The sequence below is a fragment of the Harpegnathos saltator genome, unplaced genomic scaffold (genome assembly GCF_003227715.2).
Source record: "Harpegnathos saltator strain DR-91 unplaced genomic scaffold, Hsal_v8.6 scaffold33, whole genome shotgun sequence".
Lineage (NCBI taxonomy): Eukaryota > Metazoa > Arthropoda > Insecta > Hymenoptera > Formicidae > Harpegnathos > Harpegnathos saltator.
The window spans coordinates 925,570-947,974 of NW_020230128.1; the positions used below are offsets into that span (position 1 = coordinate 925,570).

At 51.7% G+C, this 22,405-nt stretch overlaps 1 protein-coding gene across 8 annotated transcripts in view; it reads right to left on the bottom strand.

Moving 5' to 3' along the window:
* LOC105184426 (uncharacterized) overlaps positions 1 to 22,405 on the bottom strand; it is a 113,742-nt gene that overhangs the window by 17,558 nt on the left and 73,779 nt on the right. The window contains exons 1-2 of one of the 8 annotated variants that reach the window (XM_025300184.1): positions 13,520 to 13,758; positions 12,825 to 12,982 (exon numbers count right to left, since the gene is read on the bottom strand). The exons of 5 other annotated variants lie outside the window; for them this stretch is intronic. In XM_025300184.1, the coding sequence (XP_025155969.1) occupies positions 12,825 to 12,982 (158 nt within the window). In that variant the 5' untranslated portion in view covers positions 13,520 to 13,758. Of the gene's footprint in view, positions 1 to 1,183; positions 2,832 to 12,824; positions 12,983 to 13,412; positions 13,759 to 22,405 lie in introns of those variants that run through there. 2 more of the 8 variants (XM_025300183.1, XM_011143226.3) reach the window with 2 other exon arrangements.

A 22,405-nucleotide genomic window follows, 5' to 3' on the forward strand; every position in this document is an offset into this window, starting at 1 on the left:
CGTAAAGTAACGCTCTTAGCGAAATAAGGTGACGCTGAGAATAAGCTAATCTGATTAGCGTCGAGTTCCGATCTTGACGCTGCAACGTCGCGAGAACGATGCCAATGCGCGCTCGTCGAGTCGCGAAAATGGAAACGTCGCGGATACCGTGAGACATTGCTGCAGCCTCCAGGCGATAGCATCGAAAATGAAACTCACTTGCGATGCACGTCACTTGCGATCCCTGAAAATAAGCGCGCGCGCTCCCGCAGAAATTAAGCGTCGCCCGTAACAATGTCCAGCGACTCGCGCGGCGTATTGTCGGCCGTTCACACGCCTGGAACACACGTGAAAACGATCGGCCGCGTACAGGGCTTTGCAATTATCGCGTCCTTTGTTGCTCGTACACGCGCCACGGTGGACAAAGGAAACACGGAAGAAATATCGCTTCGGGCGCGACGCGCAGCATGGATATTATGACGCTCGCGCGCTCTCTCTCTCTCTCTCTCTCTCTCTCTCTCTCCCTCTCTCTTTTTCTCCAGCGATTGGCGAATTAACAACAATGGGACCGTGAGCGGCAGAAATATCGCGTCGTTGTTGCAAGAATAAAAATGAGAGAGAGAGAGAGAGAGAGAGAGAGAGAGAGAGAGAGAGAGAGAGAGAGAGAGAAAGAAGCAAACTGCTCTCGCACTTTTATCGAGCCGAACGCTCGTAAGTTCCGAAGAGTACCGCCGCCCCCTCTTCGTTTGTCGATATCGCTCTCGACGACTCGCAAAAAGCGCTCGACGAGCCCCATTCGACGTCGACTACATATCCCCCGAAAAAAATAATAGATATCTCCTTCTTGTCACGATAGCGAGGATACGCGTCCATTGTAGTGTTTGATAAACGTTATTAATAACACCGGGACGCGCGTGTTTCGACGCGCCCGCGGATCCTCGGCGAAATTTATCGAGGCTCGGCTTTTATTTCCCGCTTGCATTACAATCCGGCGAATCGGGATTTTTAAATTAAATCTCGTTCATCGAGCCTCCTTCGTTCGCTCGTAATTTATTTAGCGATTCTTTTATTAGCTTTCCTCCCTCGCCCTTCTCGCCCGATCACCCCTCGCGCGTGGGTGATATTGTCCGTGCGTTCCGTACGCATTTAATAACAACTCACACACACACACACACACACACACACAATCCGAGCATACGATTACCTGCTGCTCCGTTAAGTTTGCGTTAGACGCGGCCAGACGGTGCGGCCTCGACATGATTTGTCGCACCCTGCGCGAACGAAAAAGCAGATTGACGCCTCGTCGCATTACAATTCTCTCCCCCTCCTCCTCCTCCTCCTCCTCCGCCTCTTCTCTCGTTCGCCGAGCATCGCACGACAGATAAAACATCATTTATTATCGGAGCGCGTCGACGACCTCTCTCGACGCTGTCGACGACGAGGAGAGCCGTCGACGTTCGGTGCCCTCGGACAAAGAGCGTCGCGCGAACATCCCCCGACCCGTCTCCACCGACCGACGACGACGACGACGACGATGATCTCTCGCTCGATGACGATCGATTCGACGAGGGAGACGAGATCCGAATCGCGTTTATTAAGGATCACTCGTACATCGAGGCAATCGCACGCAGTGGCGGATTCAGGCAAGATTCTTGCAGCGCACGAAATATGCGAAATCTCGCGCGAGGTAAACGTGTATGTGTGTGTGATTTCTCTTTGATTCCTGCAGTTTCGACAGGTACGGTGGGGTTTCCCTTCCCCGTTTCGCTCGTCGGGACAGAGTTTGTATTAAAAAGTCCCTTCTGCCCCTCCCCCCCCCCCGGCCGCCAATGCTCACGTCGTGATCGAAAGAGCGACGACACGTTCTCTCATGTGCGATCGGTTATCCGCGGCGAGTCTAAACCTAAATCCGCCACTGAACGGCGGTTAATACAATCGCCGTGCAGAAATGAAAAGCAAAGAGACAGGAGGATGAAACGGGAGCAGATGAAAGGACGGATAACGAGAATTAAACATCGAGAGATTCCCGTGCCAAGTGCCGCTCGCTTTTACGGTCGTCAATCGATGACTCGCGTCGCCGCATTCGCTCGCTCGCGACAGCGGCCGAGCGCGACATTTGCGGCGCGTATACGATGATCCGAGTCTACGGCCTAGTGCCAATTAAATCCCTTTTGTACGGCCGTTCCTCTCATACCCGATCCCGATTCTCGCGTTCGACGTTTGCTTTGCACTCTTCCCCTCCCCCCGTCCCTGCCGTCGGAGGATCTCGTCTCGTTCGTCGGTCGGCGAGAGTCCGGCGAGATGAACTCCTTTCGCCCTCGCCCCCCCCCTGCCCCCCTCCGATGCACTCGATCAGCACGATTTTTGAATTTCGCCGGTTGCTCCGCGTCCCGAGTGCCAATTTCACAAATCCGCGTGTAAACATTCGCGTTGTCGCGTTGAATCGTGATGACACGTATCGGTCATTTCTGGAGACACATCGACGATATGTATGAAGTGATATGTCATTAAGTCGCCGAGTTTTGTCGAGCGCTGCATCGAAGGGAGATGATCGAGAGCGTCTCGGAGGAGACTCGCAGTTATCCGCCGTTTATCCAGATTCTCGCTTTCGCACTCTCGCTCTCGAGGAGCGGTGCGAGCGTCTCTATCGTAATGCCCAAAGGATGATTCAAAGGACCATCCCTGTGTTCAGAGGGGACCGTTCGTGCCCCCTCCTCAGCGCGATTCTCGCGAATGGACGCGCGTCGCGTCCTTCTCAGCGTCGGAAAAGTGTTTCGTTAGCGCGCGTTTCAGCTCCGTTCCAAGTACGATTGTAGTACGGCCTGAATGAGCGAGACAGAGACAGAGAGAGAGAGAGAGAGAGAGAGAGAGAGAGAGAGAGAGAGAGAGAGAGAGAGAGAGAGAGAGAGAGAGAGAGAGAGAGGGGGGCCCCGCGTCGGACCGGACTTCTCGGATCTTCATTACGCATCCGCCGCTGACTCTTTGACGACCGACGGCTGCGATTTCGTTCCCATTTCTTTTTCTTCCTTCTATTTCTTCCTCTCATTGCCCCGGCTCGGACGATGAGGTTTCCGCCGAAGGCTAATGACCGCGCGCGCGCGACTTCTCAGGCCGGAGACCGCTCGCGCGAAGGAGATGAATAGTCGATTCGGCAATAAATCAGTCCCCCTCGCCCCTCTCACCCGTCCGACCGCTCCGGTCGTAAGCCCACCCCATTTGCACTTTCCTTTGTTACGTACGGCGAAACAGGCGTGGCGCGAGATGCATATTCGCGCGTTCACGCCGCGGAAACGCACGATGTATCTCGCGGAGCTACTTTGCATGCCGCATTACCGACGCCTAATTAGCGACTGACGAGGCGCAGATTGGAAAGAACAATAACGCAGCAGCTACGCCGAAATTACGGACACTACTCGGCCGTGAAAAAGTTTTTTCTCTTTTTTCGAGTCGGAGGCTCGACGATAACGTCCGCGGAGTCAGCTCGGCTCGAACAATCAGCGACTGCTCGGGCGCGCGCGAGCCGCCGATCGTCAAAGGGTTTAATTCGTAATTATACAGCCAGCCAGCTGTGCCAAATTATGGACATCGAAAGTCCATTACCACACTCGACGGTTTCCGTGATACTTACGGGCACAACTTGCCGAAAATGCGACGCGCGGTGCGGATACCGAACAGAGTTCGCACGTCCAGCGTATAAAATACGAGAATGAAAGGATAGGAAGGGAGGATTCGTCGCCTTGTTGAGGCAACTCTAGAGAAACATTTTACCAGAGCGATGTGCGATGTCTGAAGCAAGCAAGTGGGAGCAAAAAATACAGGCGGTAATCATGCGGAGATGGTAAGAAAGATAAAGCAAAACGCTCGTGGTCACTCATTGTCTTCTCGTCCTCGTCCTCGCATCGTCCTGGCAACGACGATCCTCACTAATGAGCGTCTTTAGAGAAGGCAGGAAACACCAAACGCGCAACGGACGGCGAAGCGCGGCTGCACTCTCGGGGAACGCGTTCCTCTCCCCTCTTTGCGTGAACATTAAAGGCTACTAATCTATCAAAAGTTTACTCATCTGCTCCGCGTCCTGCGGCGGCGATCCCTTCCGCTCCTGCCCGACGACGTTCCCAACATTCTTCGTCGAGTCGAGTCTCTCGAAGGCACGTGCGAATAATTCACGAACGTATCGATCAAAAGCACTTTTGTCCCGTTTGCAACATTCACAGCGCCATCGATCGTGTCCTTCATAATGCACGTTTTACGACGGTAGTCCCGGACGGTAGTCTTCCGAAAGCCGTGCGTCCCTTTCATTATTCAATCGTCACACAATTTGCATAACAAATCGATCGAAATAACAAAAGCGGCCGAACGAGAGACGATTAAACGCACCAAGTCACCGATATTCTCCCGTTGATCATTCCAGGCCGGCCGCACTGAATCTCAATCTCGCGACGTGAGATCCTTCGCAGGCACGATTAGCGGGCGCGCGCTAATCCTTTAAAAATACCTCTCTCTCTCTCTCTCACTCGCACTGGTCGACTGGAAGGAGCGAGTGAAGGAGAGCGAAGCCCGATATTCTGCGAAAAACTGACTTGGCGAAGCGAACGGAGAATGGAGCGATTCCGCAGGGGAATCGTCCGAGTTGCTCGCGTCAGCTTCGCAGCGGCAAAACGACTCGAATGGGTTCCTTTACGCGCGCACGGCGAAGTGACGCGCTCCCGCCAGTACATGGGAATTCGCGAGAAGACGAGACACGACGAGCACGGCGCTATCGTCGCCGGCCGACGAACGACGCTCCGGCGCGCGAACGCATCCGTTTCAACGGCCGCGCCAAATGCAACTGCGAGCGGAATTCGTGCGGATCGCGACGGTCCGCGGCATGCACATGCTTCGGGAGTCGAGCACGTGCCATCGGTGGAATGGGTGGTGTGTGTGTGTGTGTTGTGTGTGGGAGTGTGCGTGCCTGCCTGCGTGATGCAGACGCGCAATCGCGAGCAAAGGGTAGAGATGGACTGAAAGCTTTCGCGAGCAATCTCAAAGCATCGTACTTGAGCGATTCGGATCTCCACCGACGCACTTTGCGCACGTGTGTGTGTGTGTGTGTGTGTGTGTGTGTGTGTGTGTGTTGGCAGTTTGAATAGATGAGGTGAGCAAGAAGGAGAAGCGGCGGCGAGTCTCGAAAATAAATTCGCGCTGCCCTACGCCCGAAAAGACGTGCTTTCCGCGGGCGGACTTCCATTAAGACGGAAAGAAAGCTAAATGCCGCGTATCGGAATAGCGTAGGAACGTTAAACGCGCCCGGAGAGGTGGAAATTCTCCCCCGATTCTCTCATTACGCAATCCCCGGCGTTCCATTTCTCGGTAAAGGCCCTCCTCTTCCCCCCCCCTCTCTCTCTCTCTCTATCTTGCTCGGTTGGTAATTAATCTCCGTTCTACGAGCGTATACGAGAGATTCGCTCTGTACATCTATCCTTATCGTCCCGAAAGCGCTATTTCATCGCTCGCCTTGCTCTCGCGTCGCAATCGCGCGCGATCACCGTTGCTTTCTCCTTTCCCGCGCACGCAGTCCGACGCACGCATACGTCGTAAAACACACAGCTCGCGAGAGCTGTCATAAGTATCGGCAGCGATTAATTTCGCCGGGCGAAGAGAGCGCGGGGCGAGTGCATAAAGCGCGCGCGCGCGCGATTCAATTGCGTCGCCGGAGAACCGCGACCAGCGTCCATGTATCATGCCGGAGACGCGGGTCCAGAATGTATGGGATTTCTACTTCCGCAACATCCGGCACGCCGAGGCGAATGCGATACGCGGTCCGTTGTTACGTGTCCGCGCGCACGCGTGTGTAAAGACCGTATCACACCAGGGAGTCGCGACTGCGATTGCGATTCTCCCTCGGCCAATCAGAAAGCCGTCCAAACGAGTCGCTGCTTTCTGATTGGTCGAGGAAGAATCGCAATCGCAGCCGCAGCCGCGAGTCGCTGGTGTGATACGGTCTTTACTCGCGCGCACTCGGCGACGAGATCGCGCGTTCCGGCGAGCGCGCAGACGGAAAGACGGCGGGGCCTTCGGAAGAAGCAAGACTTCCGCTGGAAAAACCTCCCCCGTGGGAAATCGAGCCAGTGTATTCGCGACGAGATGTCCGACGATGCCAATATCCTTCGGTGCTTCCGCCGATGGGGTTCCTTCGCTGGACCACTCGGCTCCTGCACAGCCGAGTTTCTCATCAGCAACGCGCCGCGCGCGCGACCTACGTCTCGAGATCTTCAGCGCAACGAGAATTTCTGATCAATCGATCGGCCAACGGACGTTTGCTCGCTCGTTCTCTCCGCTCGATGGAGCAATGACGCGTGTCGCACAGCTCCTCGCAGCCGAGGAGAGCTGCGCTGATGGAGCAGCATCCGGACGGTTATCGCCGAGCGAGCGGAGTCCTCGCCACGGCGCACGCTCTTCGAGGTAAGGAAGAGCGAGGACGCATTTTTATACGCGGACGCGCGCGCGAATGCGGTTCCCGTGTTTGCGGTATGTCATCGCAAATGTTGCGGCACACGCTCGCCCTGCAAAACGACGCGGCGAGCGTCGCTACCCGCCGGATGAGCGGTCCAATGAGATATTATTGACAAATTAATTATGGACGTGCGCGTGGCAACGGTCCGCTGTGTATCCTCCCTCCCGCCTTCACCCTCGCGGCCTTCAGCCTCCGACCCGCTCTCCGCTCCTCCCTCAGGGACGGATATTAAAAACAATGATTAGTCGGGCGAGCCGCGCGAGCGTTATAACTCGTAATTAGGGCCGCGCGATTTTTCGTTCGGGGAATTCAATTTCGGAATTACGAGCGCAAAATTGGACATTTTCGGCCTGGGAAAAGGGGAGCTAAAGCGATGAAAGCGACGTCAAATGCCACGCGCGCGCGGATGTGTGTGTCTGTTTTCCGCGAGCTTTTTATTTTTTCTTTTCGTTGCACTCGCCCGGAGCATCCGCGTTTTAAATGTTCATTTCGTTAACGAGAGGGAGAGAGAGAGAGAGAGAGAGAGAGAGAGAGAGAGGGAGAAAGAGATCGCGCAAACCACCGCATCCGGATAAGACAGCCGACGATCCAGGAAAAGCCGGAGCGCTGGGAATACCGCCTCTCGCGTCCAGAAATAGGTTAAATACATCAGTGAAGTGGCCTTTTCGTCGGCCGGAAATTCGAATCTGTAAAGCTTGTGGAAGCGGCTTGCGGAACGATTCTGCGGAAGCGACGTCGGAAAGGGAACAAAGGACCGTATACTTCCTCGTGGCGGTGTATAAACGGCAATTACGGCTGCTTTCCTCCCTCTCGCTCTCTCGCTCGACGCGTGCGATTCGCTTGCGTTGTACGCGTACAACATATATTGGAGCCGCGTAACTATCCTTGCGGATCACGTGGATTTCCGACGGGACGGATCCTCGCGGTTGCACGATGCCTGCCTCAAAGTAAGAGGCATCATCCTGCTCCCTGGAAAAATTTCACGTGCGCGCCGTCGGCCATTTCCCTGGTAAAGCCCGAATAAACGCAAACAATCGTCGCAGAGCAGCCGCTCTCGCTCCTCTCTTCCTCTCTTCCTGGTACCGTGCCCGGTTCAGCGAACGGAAACGAAATTCGCGGGACGCAACGTTAGGCAATCTCACGGAGGTTCGCTCTCGCGCGGAGATCCCGCTCAGGGAGGAGAGATTTTTCTCCGTCGTGCGTTATCAAGAGAGCTAACAAGGGATATGCAAATGAGGCATTTTTCGCGGCACGGTCGGACGTGGCCGAGACGAGCGCAGGCGGGCGAAATCGTCGCGGCACCGACATTGAATAATTTCGCGCACTTTTGTGCGGAATATAACGCGCCCTTACAAATCTCACGCTCGCACTCGCCGCCGAACAATGGATCACGGGCGCGCGTGAAAACGCTCGAGAAACGAGCGGCACACGCGCGGCGGGCATCGTCATGAGAAGCACGTACACGCCGCGGCCGAATCTTGAGAATTCTTACGCCTCACGGGATTATGTCCGACGAACTGGAGGAATATCCGGCGAAATGAATCGCGAATGCTCGAACGCGCCTAAGTACGTGACGACGAGGACGATGATGACGGCGGGGGCGGCGGCGGAGAATGCATCGCGCGGAACATCGCGAACTATTTGCGTTATCGAGTGAACGAAAATAACGCCGTAAACCGCCGCCGCGCCGGTTTACAGCCCGCCCTCCGTTTACCGCGAGAAGCGCCGGCGAGACGGAGAGATAGCGAGAGAGAGAGAGAGATTTAAACAATAGTAAATTTTAATGAGGCCTCCTGAAAAAAAGCGAATAAGACAGAGAGAGAGAGAGAGAGAGAGAGAGAGAGAGAGAGGAAACAGCCGCGGAGCGACTCGCGACCGGCGCGGCGTTGCGCTCGCAACTTAACTCCCCTCGCTTCGGTTGTGGCTTTATGCCGCGAGTTGCCGCGAATAATAATCGTCCCGAGTTGTATTCCCACTGTACTCTCTTTGTCTCTGAAAAAAGAACTCCTAATCCTCGATGCGTCGCGACCGAGTTGTTGTTGCTTTCCCCGCGAGTTACGTCCCTTTCATCTCCATTTTTTGCACTTTTATCGCGGGGTTTTAGAAAGTCCATCGAGACATCAGCTCGACAGATCTTTAAATGCTCTCGTGACGACGAGATCAATATTTCAAAAACGATCCAGCAGGATACGCGGTATCATCTCGCGCCTAGACAGAGACGGAGAGAGAGAGAGAGAGAGAGAGAGAGAGAGAGAGAGACGAGAGAGAGAGAGAGAGAGAAACGAGAGAGAGAGAGAGACGAGAGAATACATGGAACGTAACAAAATTTTATTTCCGATACCGACCGTGTACCGTCCATATTTCTTTGCAATATTAATGTCGATATTGAATCGCGGAGTCAATCCTGCGGCGTTTAGAGCGCGCGCCTATGCATCCAGCGGGGTGCTTCCGTTGCGCCGATCGCATCGAAACGATCGTTGCAGACTGCACACGGCATCGATACGCGATGTATCCTTCATCCGAATTCTAATCTCCAGACGCGAGAGTGCGACTCTGAATGGAAAATGCCGTGCGCTTCGACGCGCAATGAATATTTGTCTCTGACTGCGGCCGACTGCGCTCTCTTTCTCCCTCTCTCTCTCTCTCTCTCTCTCTCTCTCTCTCTCTCTCTCTCTCGCTCGCTCCGATCGTGCTAATTGCGAGCTAATTCGCTTTCTCCGGCGAGAGTCGGCCGATGAGTCGCGCCGTGCGGCTGCGGCGCGGCGCGGCGCCGGCGTGTCTGCCGTTAACCCCTGCGTAAGCGAGGGAGAGATTCCGCGCGAGCTTCGCGGTGCGTGCGCGCTGCGTGAGAGAGCACGTACGCGCGAGCGAGACGACGCGACGTAAAGCGAACGGTAAGCGAGCTAATTGAAGAGCGCGCGCGGGCGCGTTTGCATTACGTCCAGGGCTACCCACCGCGATTAAATTCGCCGCGCGGCAATTCGTGATCGCGCCGCGCCGTATTAACTCGCAATATCGCCGCTCCCTCCCCGTCTCTTTCTCTGTCTCTCTCTCTCTCTCTCTCTCTCTCTCTCTCTGTCTCTCTCTCTCTCGCTCCCCCTCGCTTGCTCCTCATCTCTCTATCTGCGCGGACGGATTCGATACGTTGGACATCGGGAAATGTGCGAAGGTACTCTCTTTCTCCTTTTCCTGCCTGCTTTCCCTTTGATGGTCTCTCTCTTTCTCATCGCCGACGAGTGTCACCCGGAGCAAGACGGGCGTATGTATGCCGGGTACCTCGAAGGAACAAAGCGAACTTGTACGTGATCGCCATAAGTGAATATACCTGGATGAAAAGCCGAACCGACTGCGATCGACGGCGTAAGACCGTGTTCTCGTGTTTATTTACGAAGATGCTCCGGCGCGCGGGAATTCGCGCTGAAATACGCTCTCACAGGATGGAATCGATATCCCACACTCTCTCCGCCTCTGTCTCCTTCTCTCTGCAGCCCACCCGTCGTGGGAGATGCGATCAGCATCATCGTTGTTGATACGTCCGAAAGATTTCAGGAATGAACTAAACGTGTGCGAGGAGGATCGACCGACGAGAGGAGAAGCGATTAGCCCCGAAGGAGGAAAACTTTTTCCTCCCGAGGAAACCGACAAGGAGAAATCCACGCATCGAATTCCGCGTGTTAACGAGCGTCGGTCTCAGCTTCACCGCGCGGAGGGGGGGGGCTTCGGCCGCGTTTCGCGCAGATCCGAGGTCAGAAGGGCAAAAGGTTGCGGACGCGCGCTTGATACGCGCGAAAGTTGCAGTCGCGCGCCGTCGTCGCTGAGCGACATTACGAAACTCGTAAGCAGATTTAGACTGCGGCTGCCGACAAAGAGGCAAAAAAGCCGCGCTCGAAACGGTGCGGGAGTATCAGGCGACGAGCGACAAGCGTCGCGGACGATTCTCTCGGAGAGGCTTAAGAATTACTTCGATACAAAATTCATGAACGCCCGCGCGCGTTCGACGAGTCTGGCATCACGCCGAAAGGAACACGTCGAGTCCGAGTCGTTTCGTTTCCTTCTTACCCGGGGAAATCCGTACGATCGGGAGAACACGTAGACTAGGAAAAAAAATTTAGTATCTCTAACAAAACTGTTTAGTTGAGGCATCTTTTAATAGCAACCAAATGTCTTGTTTTATATAACAAAATATTTAGTTGTCTCAACTAAATATATTTTTCTGTTTTGTTATCTGGACCAAATGATTTTGTTCTTAGACTTCATATATAAAAATTAAGCATTTTAGTTATCTTATTCATAAAAATTACATAATAACGAAATATTATTTTACATAAACTAAAATAATGCCCAATGGATACTATTTTGTCTTTCTGTGCACTAAAATTTAGATTTTATATATTAAGAAAAAATTGTAGAATTTTTTACAAAATTCATATAGTTAAAGCTTTTCGGTTGCTATAACAAAAGTATTACGTTATAGGTACTACGAACAAACCGTAATCAAACGAGATTTGTTTACAGGAACTAAACAGTTTTGTTGGGCATACTTTAACCAAATTATTTTGTTACAACAAAATTTTGGTTCACGCAACAATACATTTTTCCTAGTGTACGGGAGAGATGCTCGGACGGAGCAAAGAGAGAGAGAGAGAGAGAGAGAGAGAGAGAGAGAGAGAGAGAGACGGCGCACCTCCGTAGCGAGCGCGCGATCAAATTAAATTAAACCATCGGCATCGCCGGGGCGATCAGTATTTTTGCACGTTACAAAGTGCCGCCGAACCGATAATTATTATATTTCCATGTAATGTGAAAGATCCCAACCGGTGATCTCAATAATTCTCAATAATTCGACTTAATTCGATCGCATATCCGCTGTCTCATTATCCCTCCCACACGTAATCGTTATTTAAAAGTAGGAGTATCATTAGACGTAATTTCCTTTTGCCGAGAACCCATTAAAGTGATCTTCGAGATTTTGCCGAAGGTGTAATTTCGCAGCTCGCGGACGCGTTATTTACGTGCGTGGATAAAGGAGTAAAATTTTGAAATTTATTATCTTCTCCGTACTCTCTTGTTCTCTCTGTCTCTCCCTCTTTCTCCCTCCCTTTCTCTCCTCGGCCCAACGCCCCCACGAAGCGCGCAACTGTTTCGAGTCCTTCTATTTTGAGACATAAGGTCTTTTTTACAGCAACACGCCCGCGAATATGCCTTCTTGAAAGGCGTTGCCTACACGTGCGCCGCGCTTTGTAAAAAAAGGACCCGCCGAATGACAAAGTAGGCAGGCGAGTATCCATCGTCCTTTTCTCTTTTTTTCAAAGAGCAACGGAGAAAGAGACGAGCGATCTCATAGTCGTGAAGTTAATCCGAGCCCCATCGCGATTTCGTTCGCAGCAGTCGGCCGATCGAATTATTATCGTAATCTCGAAAGCGGCGACAATGTCCCTCACAAGCTCGTATCGCGTGAAACCGAACCCCGATCGCCGTTTCTCGCGACGAAGAATTCCATCGCGCGATTATGCCGAACGGCGGGCGCGAGGCGAGGTTTCAATCATATCGCGTGATGATTGCGCGCGATTGCGTCATCATATATGATTAGAGTGAGAAAAGCTCGCGCCACTAATTGCAACACGTGCGATAATCTCAACGCTCAATCTCAACGCTCAATGAGCGCCGCGAGTGTGCACATACCGCGGGAAGAAACGCGACGTCACAAGCTTCTCCGTGACGACGACGAATCCCCGCCGCGGGACATCGCAATCGCCGTGTAATGTCGTTATTATCGACAACTCGCGTGACCAGCCTGCGTGACGATGACGATGACGATGACGACGATTGACGTAAATCGCGCGCGAGACCACACTCCGCTAATGACGAAACTCCGGAAACTTGCGTCGGCCGACGAACGCGCGATGCGGCTGATAAATTTATGTCGATTCGCCGCTAAACACGGCCGGCTATCAAGTCGAAAATTTTCGTCCAAGTAACGCATTGCGCAAATATCCTCGTGCAAACACACAGCCCCCGCCCCCCTCGCCCGCTAGATCAGGCCGTTGAATTTCGTGCTCGACACGGCTGCTTAATTCCACTAACGCGCGTTGCACACACACACACACACACACACACACACGCGCGCGCGTCCAATGTAAATAAATCGCGTGAGCTTTTCGCCGGCGCGAGCGTATATTTTTTGAAAACGTTAAAACGCGCGCGGCGAGAGCGCACATAGCGGAGTACATACCGAGATAATGCAGTACAGTAGTTGCGCGCAAATAAAACTGGGACTCCGCGCGGACGCCGGAGCGGCGCTTTCGAAATTAAACAATCGAGAAATCAAATATGCAATCGTGGCTGCGCTTACCGATAAATAATAACCCGGGAAACAATGTCGCGTACGGCGACGACGCTCGGCGTGTGCATACACGACATTCGCCTCCTTCCAGTCGCGCAACCTGCGGCTGCGTTATGGACATTGCTCGCTCCGAGATATTGGCATACCAGGTGTTCCGCAACATACATCTATGGAATGCGCGTATGGCGACGTTATCTCTCTCTTTCTCTCTGTCTCTCTCTCTCTCTCTCTCTCTCTCTCTCTCTCTCTCTCTCTCTCTCTCTCTCTCTCTCTCTCTCCCTCTCTCCCTCTCTCTCTCTCCCTCTCTCGCTCTCTATCGATAAGCTCACACAGCCGGCTCTTTCTGAGAAAAACTACTCCCCCCACTCGAGGCGTATAATTGAGGAATCGTCCAGATTGCCGAGCTGAATTAACGATACACCTGCATCGAATCCACGACGGGCACTCGGAAATCGATCGCCGACAACGGCTGATCATGGATACTTCGATCGAGCGCAAAATTAGAACGAGAGAATAAAGAAGAGTGGAAAAATTGCAAAGAGAATCGCGTTTGATCGCAGCCGACTTTCGCGCCCGGCCCGGGCAGACGAAATTTACTCGAGAGGAGGAAGAATTCAACGGAGGTGCATCATCACTTCGTCACTCTTTCGCACTCTTCTCGCGGGGTGTGAGAGCTCTACACTCGTCGAGTGCACCACGACTACCGTAGACGCGCGTGTGCGTGCGACTGAAGGGAGCTCGGGTGAGCGATGATCCGGTGCGTAAATACGCGCGTCGACAGTTCGCGGGGCGCGCGAAACAGCGACGCGCGTCGCGATAGCGATCGCGGTCCCGTGCGCGATCGACGGCCGTCGTCGTCGTCGTCGTCGTCCTCGTCGTCGTCGCCGTCGTCGCCGTCGTCGCGTGCGCTTTCGCGGACGTTCGCAATGCAACTGCGGCGGCGAAATACGCGGCGCTGCAACGTGCACCGCGCGCCAACGTGCCGACGTGCGCGCGTGTGTGTGTGCATGTGCATACACGTGCGCGCGAGGGTGGGTGTGTGGGGCCGGGGGTGTGGGAGTGAGGCGGCGGCGGCGGCGGCGGCAGCGGCGGCGTCGTGAGCGAAAGAAACATCGCGGACGAGACGCGCCCGCTCGCCGCAGATGCGACCCTCAATTCGGCCGTGGAAAAACTTGACGTCAGCCCTACGTTGCTGCCCAATGTAGAGGAGAGCTCCACGCATCGCTGCGAAATGCAGATTACCGATGAAACGTCGGCCTGATACGCAAACTTGAAGGCCTGCGAGTCGCGGAAAAATATCGGAAGCAACGACTCGATGTGACTTGCGTCGGCAACTTGAAAAAAAAATTAAGTTCCGCGGGCGAGCAGATTCGCTGATAACGGCAACGACGACAGTCGTCGTCGTCATCGTCGTCGTCGGCATGCGGCGTATACGCGAGAGAGAGAGAGAGAGAGAGAGAGAGAGAGAGAGAGAGAGAGAGATCGTCTCGGCGAAATTTTAATTACGTTCTCTTGCCGTTGAAATGCGCACGAGTTTGCGTTTAATTAACATTTTTGCCCGAACGGATATAATTAAATACGGCTCGGGGCGCGGGAGGGAAGGGGGGCGGAATTAACTGTGCGAGCGGCGGTGCGCTCGATGATACTTTCGATTCGCGATTGTACGCGCGATCGGAACGTTCTCTCGCGCGATATTGTACGCGAGGGACCCCCGGAAGTTTAATTATAATCTCGACTTCCTCTTCTCACCAGGCCGACCGTCAGATTCACACACTGCGGCTGCTGCACACACGGCGACGCGGAACGGTCGACCGAGAACGGGAATAAGACGACGCGACGCTCTCGTGATCGGTCTTCGCAAATATTCCGCGAGAGCGCTCGAAAAATCGATTGCGCGAGTGGGAAACGGTCGCTCCGGTAACGCCATGCATTATCGCCGATGTGTTGTTGTTGCCGGAACAGCGGAAAAGGGGAGAAAGAGAAAGGAGGAGGGAGCGAGGGGGAGAGAGAGAGAGAGAGAGAGAGGTGAAGTGCAGAGAAGCGACCTCGTGATTTCACTCGGAGTAGCCGACAATTTTCCCATCCATTTTCGTCGTCCGAAATCGTGAAATACTGCGAGCTGATGGATTTCGAAGAAAACAGGGGGAATATACGATCCAAGAGAGAAAGAAGTTGGTCGAGGCAACACGACACGGCAAAACATAGGGCGGAACGCGCCAATATATTATATAATGTTCCGCTTGCGAACTGTGAAAGCCAATTAACCGGCCGGTTGTAATATAAATCAGACCTCCCGCGCGCGCCGCGCGCGAGAGTCATTTGCCGGAAAATTTCCGTCGCTCACAAGTCAAGCAGCGCCCGCTAGGCGCTCCTTCTCCCGGCACCTTAATCAGTCCAACTTTTGGCACGAATTCGAAAACTGCGACGAGCTCTCGTTCGTCGCGGCCACGTCCGCAGACGCCCGTTCGACGACTGCCGCGCGTTGACGAAAAATCAGACGGCGAAACCCACCCTCCTCTCAGGACCCTGCTTGACGCGTGACTCTGCGTTAGCGAGTGCAGACACGTGCGGACAGGTGATTTAATGGTCGTGACACTTCTCCGTCGCGACAAGTTTTCCATGCGTCACCCTGCAAAAGCGCCGTTCTTTCGTGCGAGATTAAAATAACGAACGTATTTCGTACGTTTCATACATCCTAATATACAGGGTGAAGAGAAAACCCCGGGACCCCTGAAAATTTCGAAAAATATACACTTTGTAAAAAAAAATGTTTCAGACAAAAGTTGTAGCGTTGAAAAAGATCTATTTACCGATCTTAACAATTTGACCTTGGGTGGCGTCATCAAGGTCAGGACAAGGTCACCTCGGATTTTTTAAATGGAACCCCCAACGTTTTACTACATATTCTTATAGCCCTTCTTCAGACCTTTTCAAAGCACTATGGTTTTATCCAGTTTGAATAAGCTGTTCCGAAGTTATCGAGTCTTTTAAAGTAAGATATCTAGCCAACTAAGGCAAGATCGGAGGATGATCCGGCCAACTAAGGCAAGATCGGAGGATGATTCAGCCAACTAAGGCAAAATCGTAGGATGATCCGGCCAACTAAGGCAAGGTCGGGAGTTGTCCGGCCAACTAAGGCAAAAGGCAAATTACTAAGTAAATGGAAGAAATTAAACATCGAACAGCAGAATAGTTCAAATAAATAAATAACTGAAATAAATCAATCAACGAAATTAAGACAAGCCAATAGGAGCCAACGCCTGGAAGTTAGTCGCGCAATTATTTTTACGAGTTGGCTGGATCATCCTCCGATCTTGTTTTAGTTGGCCGAATCATCCTCCGACCTTGCCTTAGATGGCCGGATCATCCTCCGATCTTGCCTTAGTTGGCTAGATATCTTACTTTAAAAGACTCGATAACTTCGGAACAGCTTATTCAAACTGGATAAAACCATAGTGCTTTGAAAAGGTCTGAAGTAGGGCTATAAGAATATGCAATAAAAAATTGGGGGTTCCATTTAAAAAATCCGAGGTGACCTTGTCCTGACCTTGATGACGCCACCCAAGGTCAAATTGTTAAGAACGGTAAATAGATCCTTTTCAACGCTACAACTTTTGTTTGAAAAACTTTTTTTTACAAAATGTATATTTTTCGAAATTTTCAGGGGTCCCGGGGTTTTTTCTTCACCCTGTATACAGGTTGCGTGAAAAGTTCGCGGAGCGGCATCTATAAGTAAAACGGTAGAATTATAAATTGTAGTCGGTTATATAGAATCACTCTTCACATGAATCTCGGTTAGGTTTCATTTCCATCTGTCAATTCTTTCTATTTTTACAAGCCAATTGAAGTTGACGTGTCAGTATATTTGTTTGCAATTGAAAATTTGAAACAGCGTGCAGTGATTGAGTTCTTTGTTAAAAAAAGGTTTCAAGGCAATGGAAATTCATTCCGAGATGCTAAATGTGTTAGGGGAATCTGCTCCTTCAAAAACAATGGTTTGTAAATGGGCACTTGAGTTTCAACGTGGTCGTACAAGCATTGAAGATGATCCACGCAGTGGACGTCCAAAAAACGCATCAACACCAGAAATCATTGAGCAAATACATGTTATTGTTTCTGAAGATCCAAGTGTGACTACGCGTGAAATTGCTCACACCATAGGCATTTCAGATGAACGGATACGGCATATTTCACATAAAGAATTACAAATGAGAAAGGTGTTTGGAAAAGTGATGCCGCATACGTTAACAATTCAACAAAAACTCGCTCGAAAGCAAATTTCTCAGCGTCATTTGGATCGTTTTAAGAAGAATAAAACCGATTTTGTGCGTCGTTTTATAACTATGGATGAGACTTGGATCTATCACCATGATCCTAAATTGAAACAGGAACGTTTACAGTGGACTGAAGCTGGATGTTCAGCTGCAAAGCAAACAAAGCATGAAAGATCGGCAAAAAAGGTTTTGGCATCAGTTTTTTGGGATGCTAAAGGGATTTTGTTAATTGATTATCTGGAAAAAGGTAAAACAATTAACTCTGAATATTATTGTAACCTTTTGGATCAATTGGATGCAAAAATTCGTGAGAAAAGACCTGGTTTGCAGCACAAACAAATCATTTTTCACCAAGACAACGCACCTGCTCACAAAAGTGTTTTGTCAATGTCTAAATTCAATGAATTGAAGTACAAATTGCTTGATCATCCACCGTATTCGCCAGATTTCGCACCCAGCGACTTCTATCTGTTCCGAAACCTGAAACAATTCCTCCGTGGAAAGCATTTTTTGTCGAATGAAGAAGCTATAGCAGCCGTAAAGGCATATTTCGCAGACCTTCCAGAAACACACAAAATTATTGGATAGCCATTGGGCCAAGTGTATTGAAGTTAATGGAGACTATATTGAAGAATAAAATCATTTGTAGAATTAGGTATTCTTTATTTCAGTTTCGCTCCGCGAACTTTTCACACAACTTGTGTATATATATATATATATATATATCGTATATATATATATATATCGTATATATATCATGTATATATATATATATATATTTCCCGAAAGAACCCGAAAGAGCGATCTCTCTCAGCGAAAGTGGGCAGAGCTGAGCACGATATCTCATATAAACGTTACGTGAGAAGAAAATAACTTCTGATCTGTGCGTCGCGCGCTCATAACGCGAGCACACTCATTCACCCCTAATCCACCCCCGGTGTTCTTTCCGGTATATTTCGCTTAAGGAAATATTAAACCGCGCGTCCAAGTCGAAGAAGGGGAAAGAAAAGGAAATGGACAGAGAAGAAAAAAAGAGTCAGAGTGTGAGAGAAAGAGAGAGAGAGAGAGAGAGAATGCGAGAGAGGGAGTGTGTTATTTTTTAAATAATTTTCTCGCCAAATATACGCTCCGCGTGTATATACAAATCCATTAATTTTTCGCGACGTTGGAGACGTTCTCTCCCCTGCTGGAAAGGTTCTCGCAAACGACACGAAACGCCGGAAATTACCCGAGTAACACCTGCAACGAACTAAAGCAGCGGCTCTCTTAATGAAACTTTACAAAAAGAAAACGATGAGAGGGGGGGGGGGAGCGAAGAGAGAAGGTGAGCGAGCGAGAGAGTATTCTTGCGGCGTATTTTAGTTAATTAAGAATGGCTCGAGCCCTTGTCTTCTCCTTCTTCATCATCGTACTCTTCTTCTTCTTCTTCTTCTTCTTCTTCTTCTCCTTCGTCTCCCGCGCGCGCCACGCTCTCCCATTTATATTCTTTCCGCGTTCTCCATTCAGAGCGACCGGTCATTTCGGCTCCGTGGCTCCGCTCGGCGTGCGGAGCGGACGCGCGTGTTGATGATAATAACAACGGCGGGGTAACACGAGCACGATCGTGCCGGGCGCGATTGATTCACGAGGAGATAATTCAACGGAGGATCCGCGAAATAAGAGAGCGGTCCCCGACCGGCTCGGATCGCACGATCGCTCGGCGGAGCGCGCTGGTGAAAATCGAGCGAGACGACAATACCTGCCGAATAATTGCCTTCTAATTTCTGTCATTTCACCGGCAGTCATTGACCGCGCCCATTGTCCCGCCCAAAAGTGCGACGTGCCCCCTTGTTCTTTCCCGCGCGGCGCGCGGCCATCAGCCTCGGGCTCTTTTACAGTTCGGACATTCAGGGAGAGACATTAAACATCGGAGACGATTATAGCCCGGACCGCCTGGTGCACCCGGACGTACTCTTTCTCTTTGCACTACGCCTCCTCCTCCTCCTCCTCTTCCTTCTCCTCTGCTCCTTCTTCTTCTCCTCCTCCTCCTCCTCCTCCCGCCGCCGCATCTTGCTCCCTGACCCTTCTTCTCGCTCGGAGAAGCGGCGATACAAAGTAGAGTCCTCGACGTTCAACGACGTTTAAAGCTAAGTGCCACGCAATTTGGCTATAATAAAGGCTTTAAACGCCGTCGGGATCTTTGTCTACATCGCCGGCAGGAACGGATGATGAGGATTATAGCTGGGAGCGCAGCTTTCTCGCGTATGACGACTCTCGCGCGCAGCGCCTACACGGCCGTTAGCGTACGCCCGTTAAGCTCGATATTTGCATTCGCAACTGGAAACCTTTGGGCAATCTTTTTTCTCGCGCGTTACTGCGCGCGCTCGTTAGGCGAAAATTGCGCGTCTTTGACGACGTAGACGGCGGACACCGTGACGCGCAGCGGAGTTTCCGGGGCCGAGTTACGTTACACACAGTCGATCGCCGCGCTGATCTCCGCTGATTACCTCGAGCTCGAGCTTCGAATCGAGATGCGAATAAATGTAATTCGCGATGCGCAACATCGCTGTGACTCGTTAAGCTCGTTCCATTGGCTCCCTATCGGCCATATATATTTAATTCTTTTTTTACACGCAGTTGGTTCACGCGCGAAGCAGCGAAACGCGGCGACATCACACAGCGCGCCGTGCTGACCGCCGCGCCGTGTGGCAGCGGAGGACGTGTTCATTGCGATTGTTAACCGAGCGAACGCTCTAATAATCGCGGCCGTCGCCCGACAAACGCGCCCGGCGACATCGCTGACGGATCGGATTATCGGCTAATACATCGCGGCGCGGATCCATCGTTAAATTCGGCCGCGGGACAAAGCCGTGGGAACGCCGACAACGCCCCCCGCCGATTCGCCATAAAATATCGGCGTAGTAACGCCGGCAGTGTCGAACACGGCTGGGGACGCTCGAAAGCCCGGTCCCGTTTTTTCCCGTTAGTTCTGAGGGAGCGACGATATCAAATGGCCGGCTCTCTCTCTCTCTCTCTCTCTCTCTCTCTCTCTCTCGATGGCGCGGCGTTAGATGGAACCGCGCCGCGGCTCCATACACGTCGCTGAATTACAGCGTCGGATACGCTTGTCATGTACACTCCGCGTACCTCCGATACGAGCGAATCAAATGTGATATCGCGAGCGCGTAATAATAAATAATAGCGCGCGCGAGAAGCGATGCTTCGAGATTACAGCGGCGAAACACGGTCGCGCGGGAGAATTCCGCGTCCGTTCCGCAGCGGAAAGATCCGCTCGCCCTCGGTCTAATGCGAGTCCCTTGGCCGGCTGCGAGGAGATATACGAACTTCCCGGCGGCGGCGGCGGCGGCGGCGGAACCGAGGGAGAATCGAAAAACGAAGGACTCACGCGCTCTGCTAAATGCTCGCTGTTTTTCCCGGCTCTCCCGCGACAAATCGTCGTCATATTTCGCGCGATCATCCTCGCTTCGTTAGATTTACCGGGGTATCCATTTCGCTCTCGAAGTCGCTCTTCCTTGGGAAATCGCCGATCCCCGGTCATGCCGGGGCATCGTCGGTCGGTTATATATCGGTGGCACGGAGAACGCAGTATGTGTGTGTGTGTGTGTGTGTGTGCGGCGTAGGAGAGTGGCTTTAAATCGTCTTTCGGATACTGCTCTTTCCATCATTTTTCTCCCTGTTTCTGGCCGCGCTGTACTCCACATCGCTCTTCCCCTCGTCTCTTCTTCCAATCTCTTTGTCTACCCATCTTCTCTCTCTCTCTCTCTCTCTCCCTCCTTTCCCCTTCGATCTCTTCCTCCAATTTAACACGGCATGCGTAAGCAAAGACTGTCAGTTAAACGCTGTAAGTCGCCCTAATCACACGTGCGCGACTCATGCCTGACTCGGCTTGAAAGAAACGGAATGAATTACCGCGTCAATACGGGCGGATTTCCGCGCAAACAAAGTCGACGTCGGATATTGTTATACCGCAAGCACAAGAGGAGACGGCAGGAGACTCGCCCTTTGATCAAAGCGCGATGTTGCAACTGCAGTTTTAATTTTCCAGCCGATGATATTGTATAAAACGACGGGCGGCGTTTAATCTTGAATTTCATTCGGGTTCATTTGAGCGTGATATTTAATTCGATCTTAAATTCATATAAATTATTCGAGAGTGACATTTAATTTAATTCAACGTTTAAATTTATTCCAATTAATTTCGGAGCGCGAAAAGTTCAATTAACGTTTAATTTCGCCCCGATATATTTTAAATGGCGCGCCGGTGTACCTCGTCCTCGTTGTGTGTTTAATTGATTTCATTTGTTTCCCACAATTTATTTATTTAGAGCGTATTTCCAGCAAAATTTTAGAAATGCCCACGTAAACACGCGCGCGAGCCTTCCGTGAGCCACGCGCTAATTTGTCGGATAGAACGGTATTGTCTTTAGCGGCGATGCGCGTCGCGCGTCAACGAGGGAGCGTGATTCGCGTTCACATTTCCGTTTACGGATTCCTCTCGTTGATTCAATTTCTGCAAGGTCTGATATGCTCGTATAACGCGGCCGCGCGCACCTATGTATCTGTAAGCGCGTGTTTGTACACGCGCGCGCACGTGTATGTGTGCGCGTGTGTGTGCACATCGAATTGTGGCGAGATGGCGACAGTAAGCTGTCAAACGAGATTGCTTCCGAAACGTCGAACCGCCAGCGCGTGGATTTGTCTCCGTAAGAGACGGATTCGACTTTTTCTCAAATTCCGACGAGGCGCCGGAATTCTGCGCGAAGTAATACCTGTCCCCGCGTCCCGCCGGAATGTCTTCAGCGACGGAGAATGAACTCTCGGAGCGATTCGACCATCGCTCCGCGCGACGGTCTTTTCCTCGGTTTATTTATCCATTCGCTCCGCGAAAATTTCGCGTTAAAGTCCACCGAATATCACGTCGCGTACCCAGTTGACCCGCACGAGCAAAATTTTTTTCTCTAAAGACGCCTAACGGGGAAACTTCGACGTCATCGCTTCAGCGGAGCACCGATGGTATCGACGAGAGAATCGCTCTCTCTCTCTCTCTCTCTCTCTCTCTCTCACTCTCTCACTCTCACTCTCTCTCTCTCTCTCACTCTCTCTCTCTCTCTCTCGTCATCACGTCGAGACATTTAAATAAAGGCGCACGAGCGGATAAAAGGCGAAGCCCGTCGCGTCGAGCGTCTTATAGGATACGTCAAACAGTAACGAAATTTAATGTTGAAGGATGGGGCGGCCTGATGGAGAGAGGGGGAGGAATCTACGGAGCAGAGATATAGAGAGAACGACAACGTCACGATAGCAATCTCAAAAATG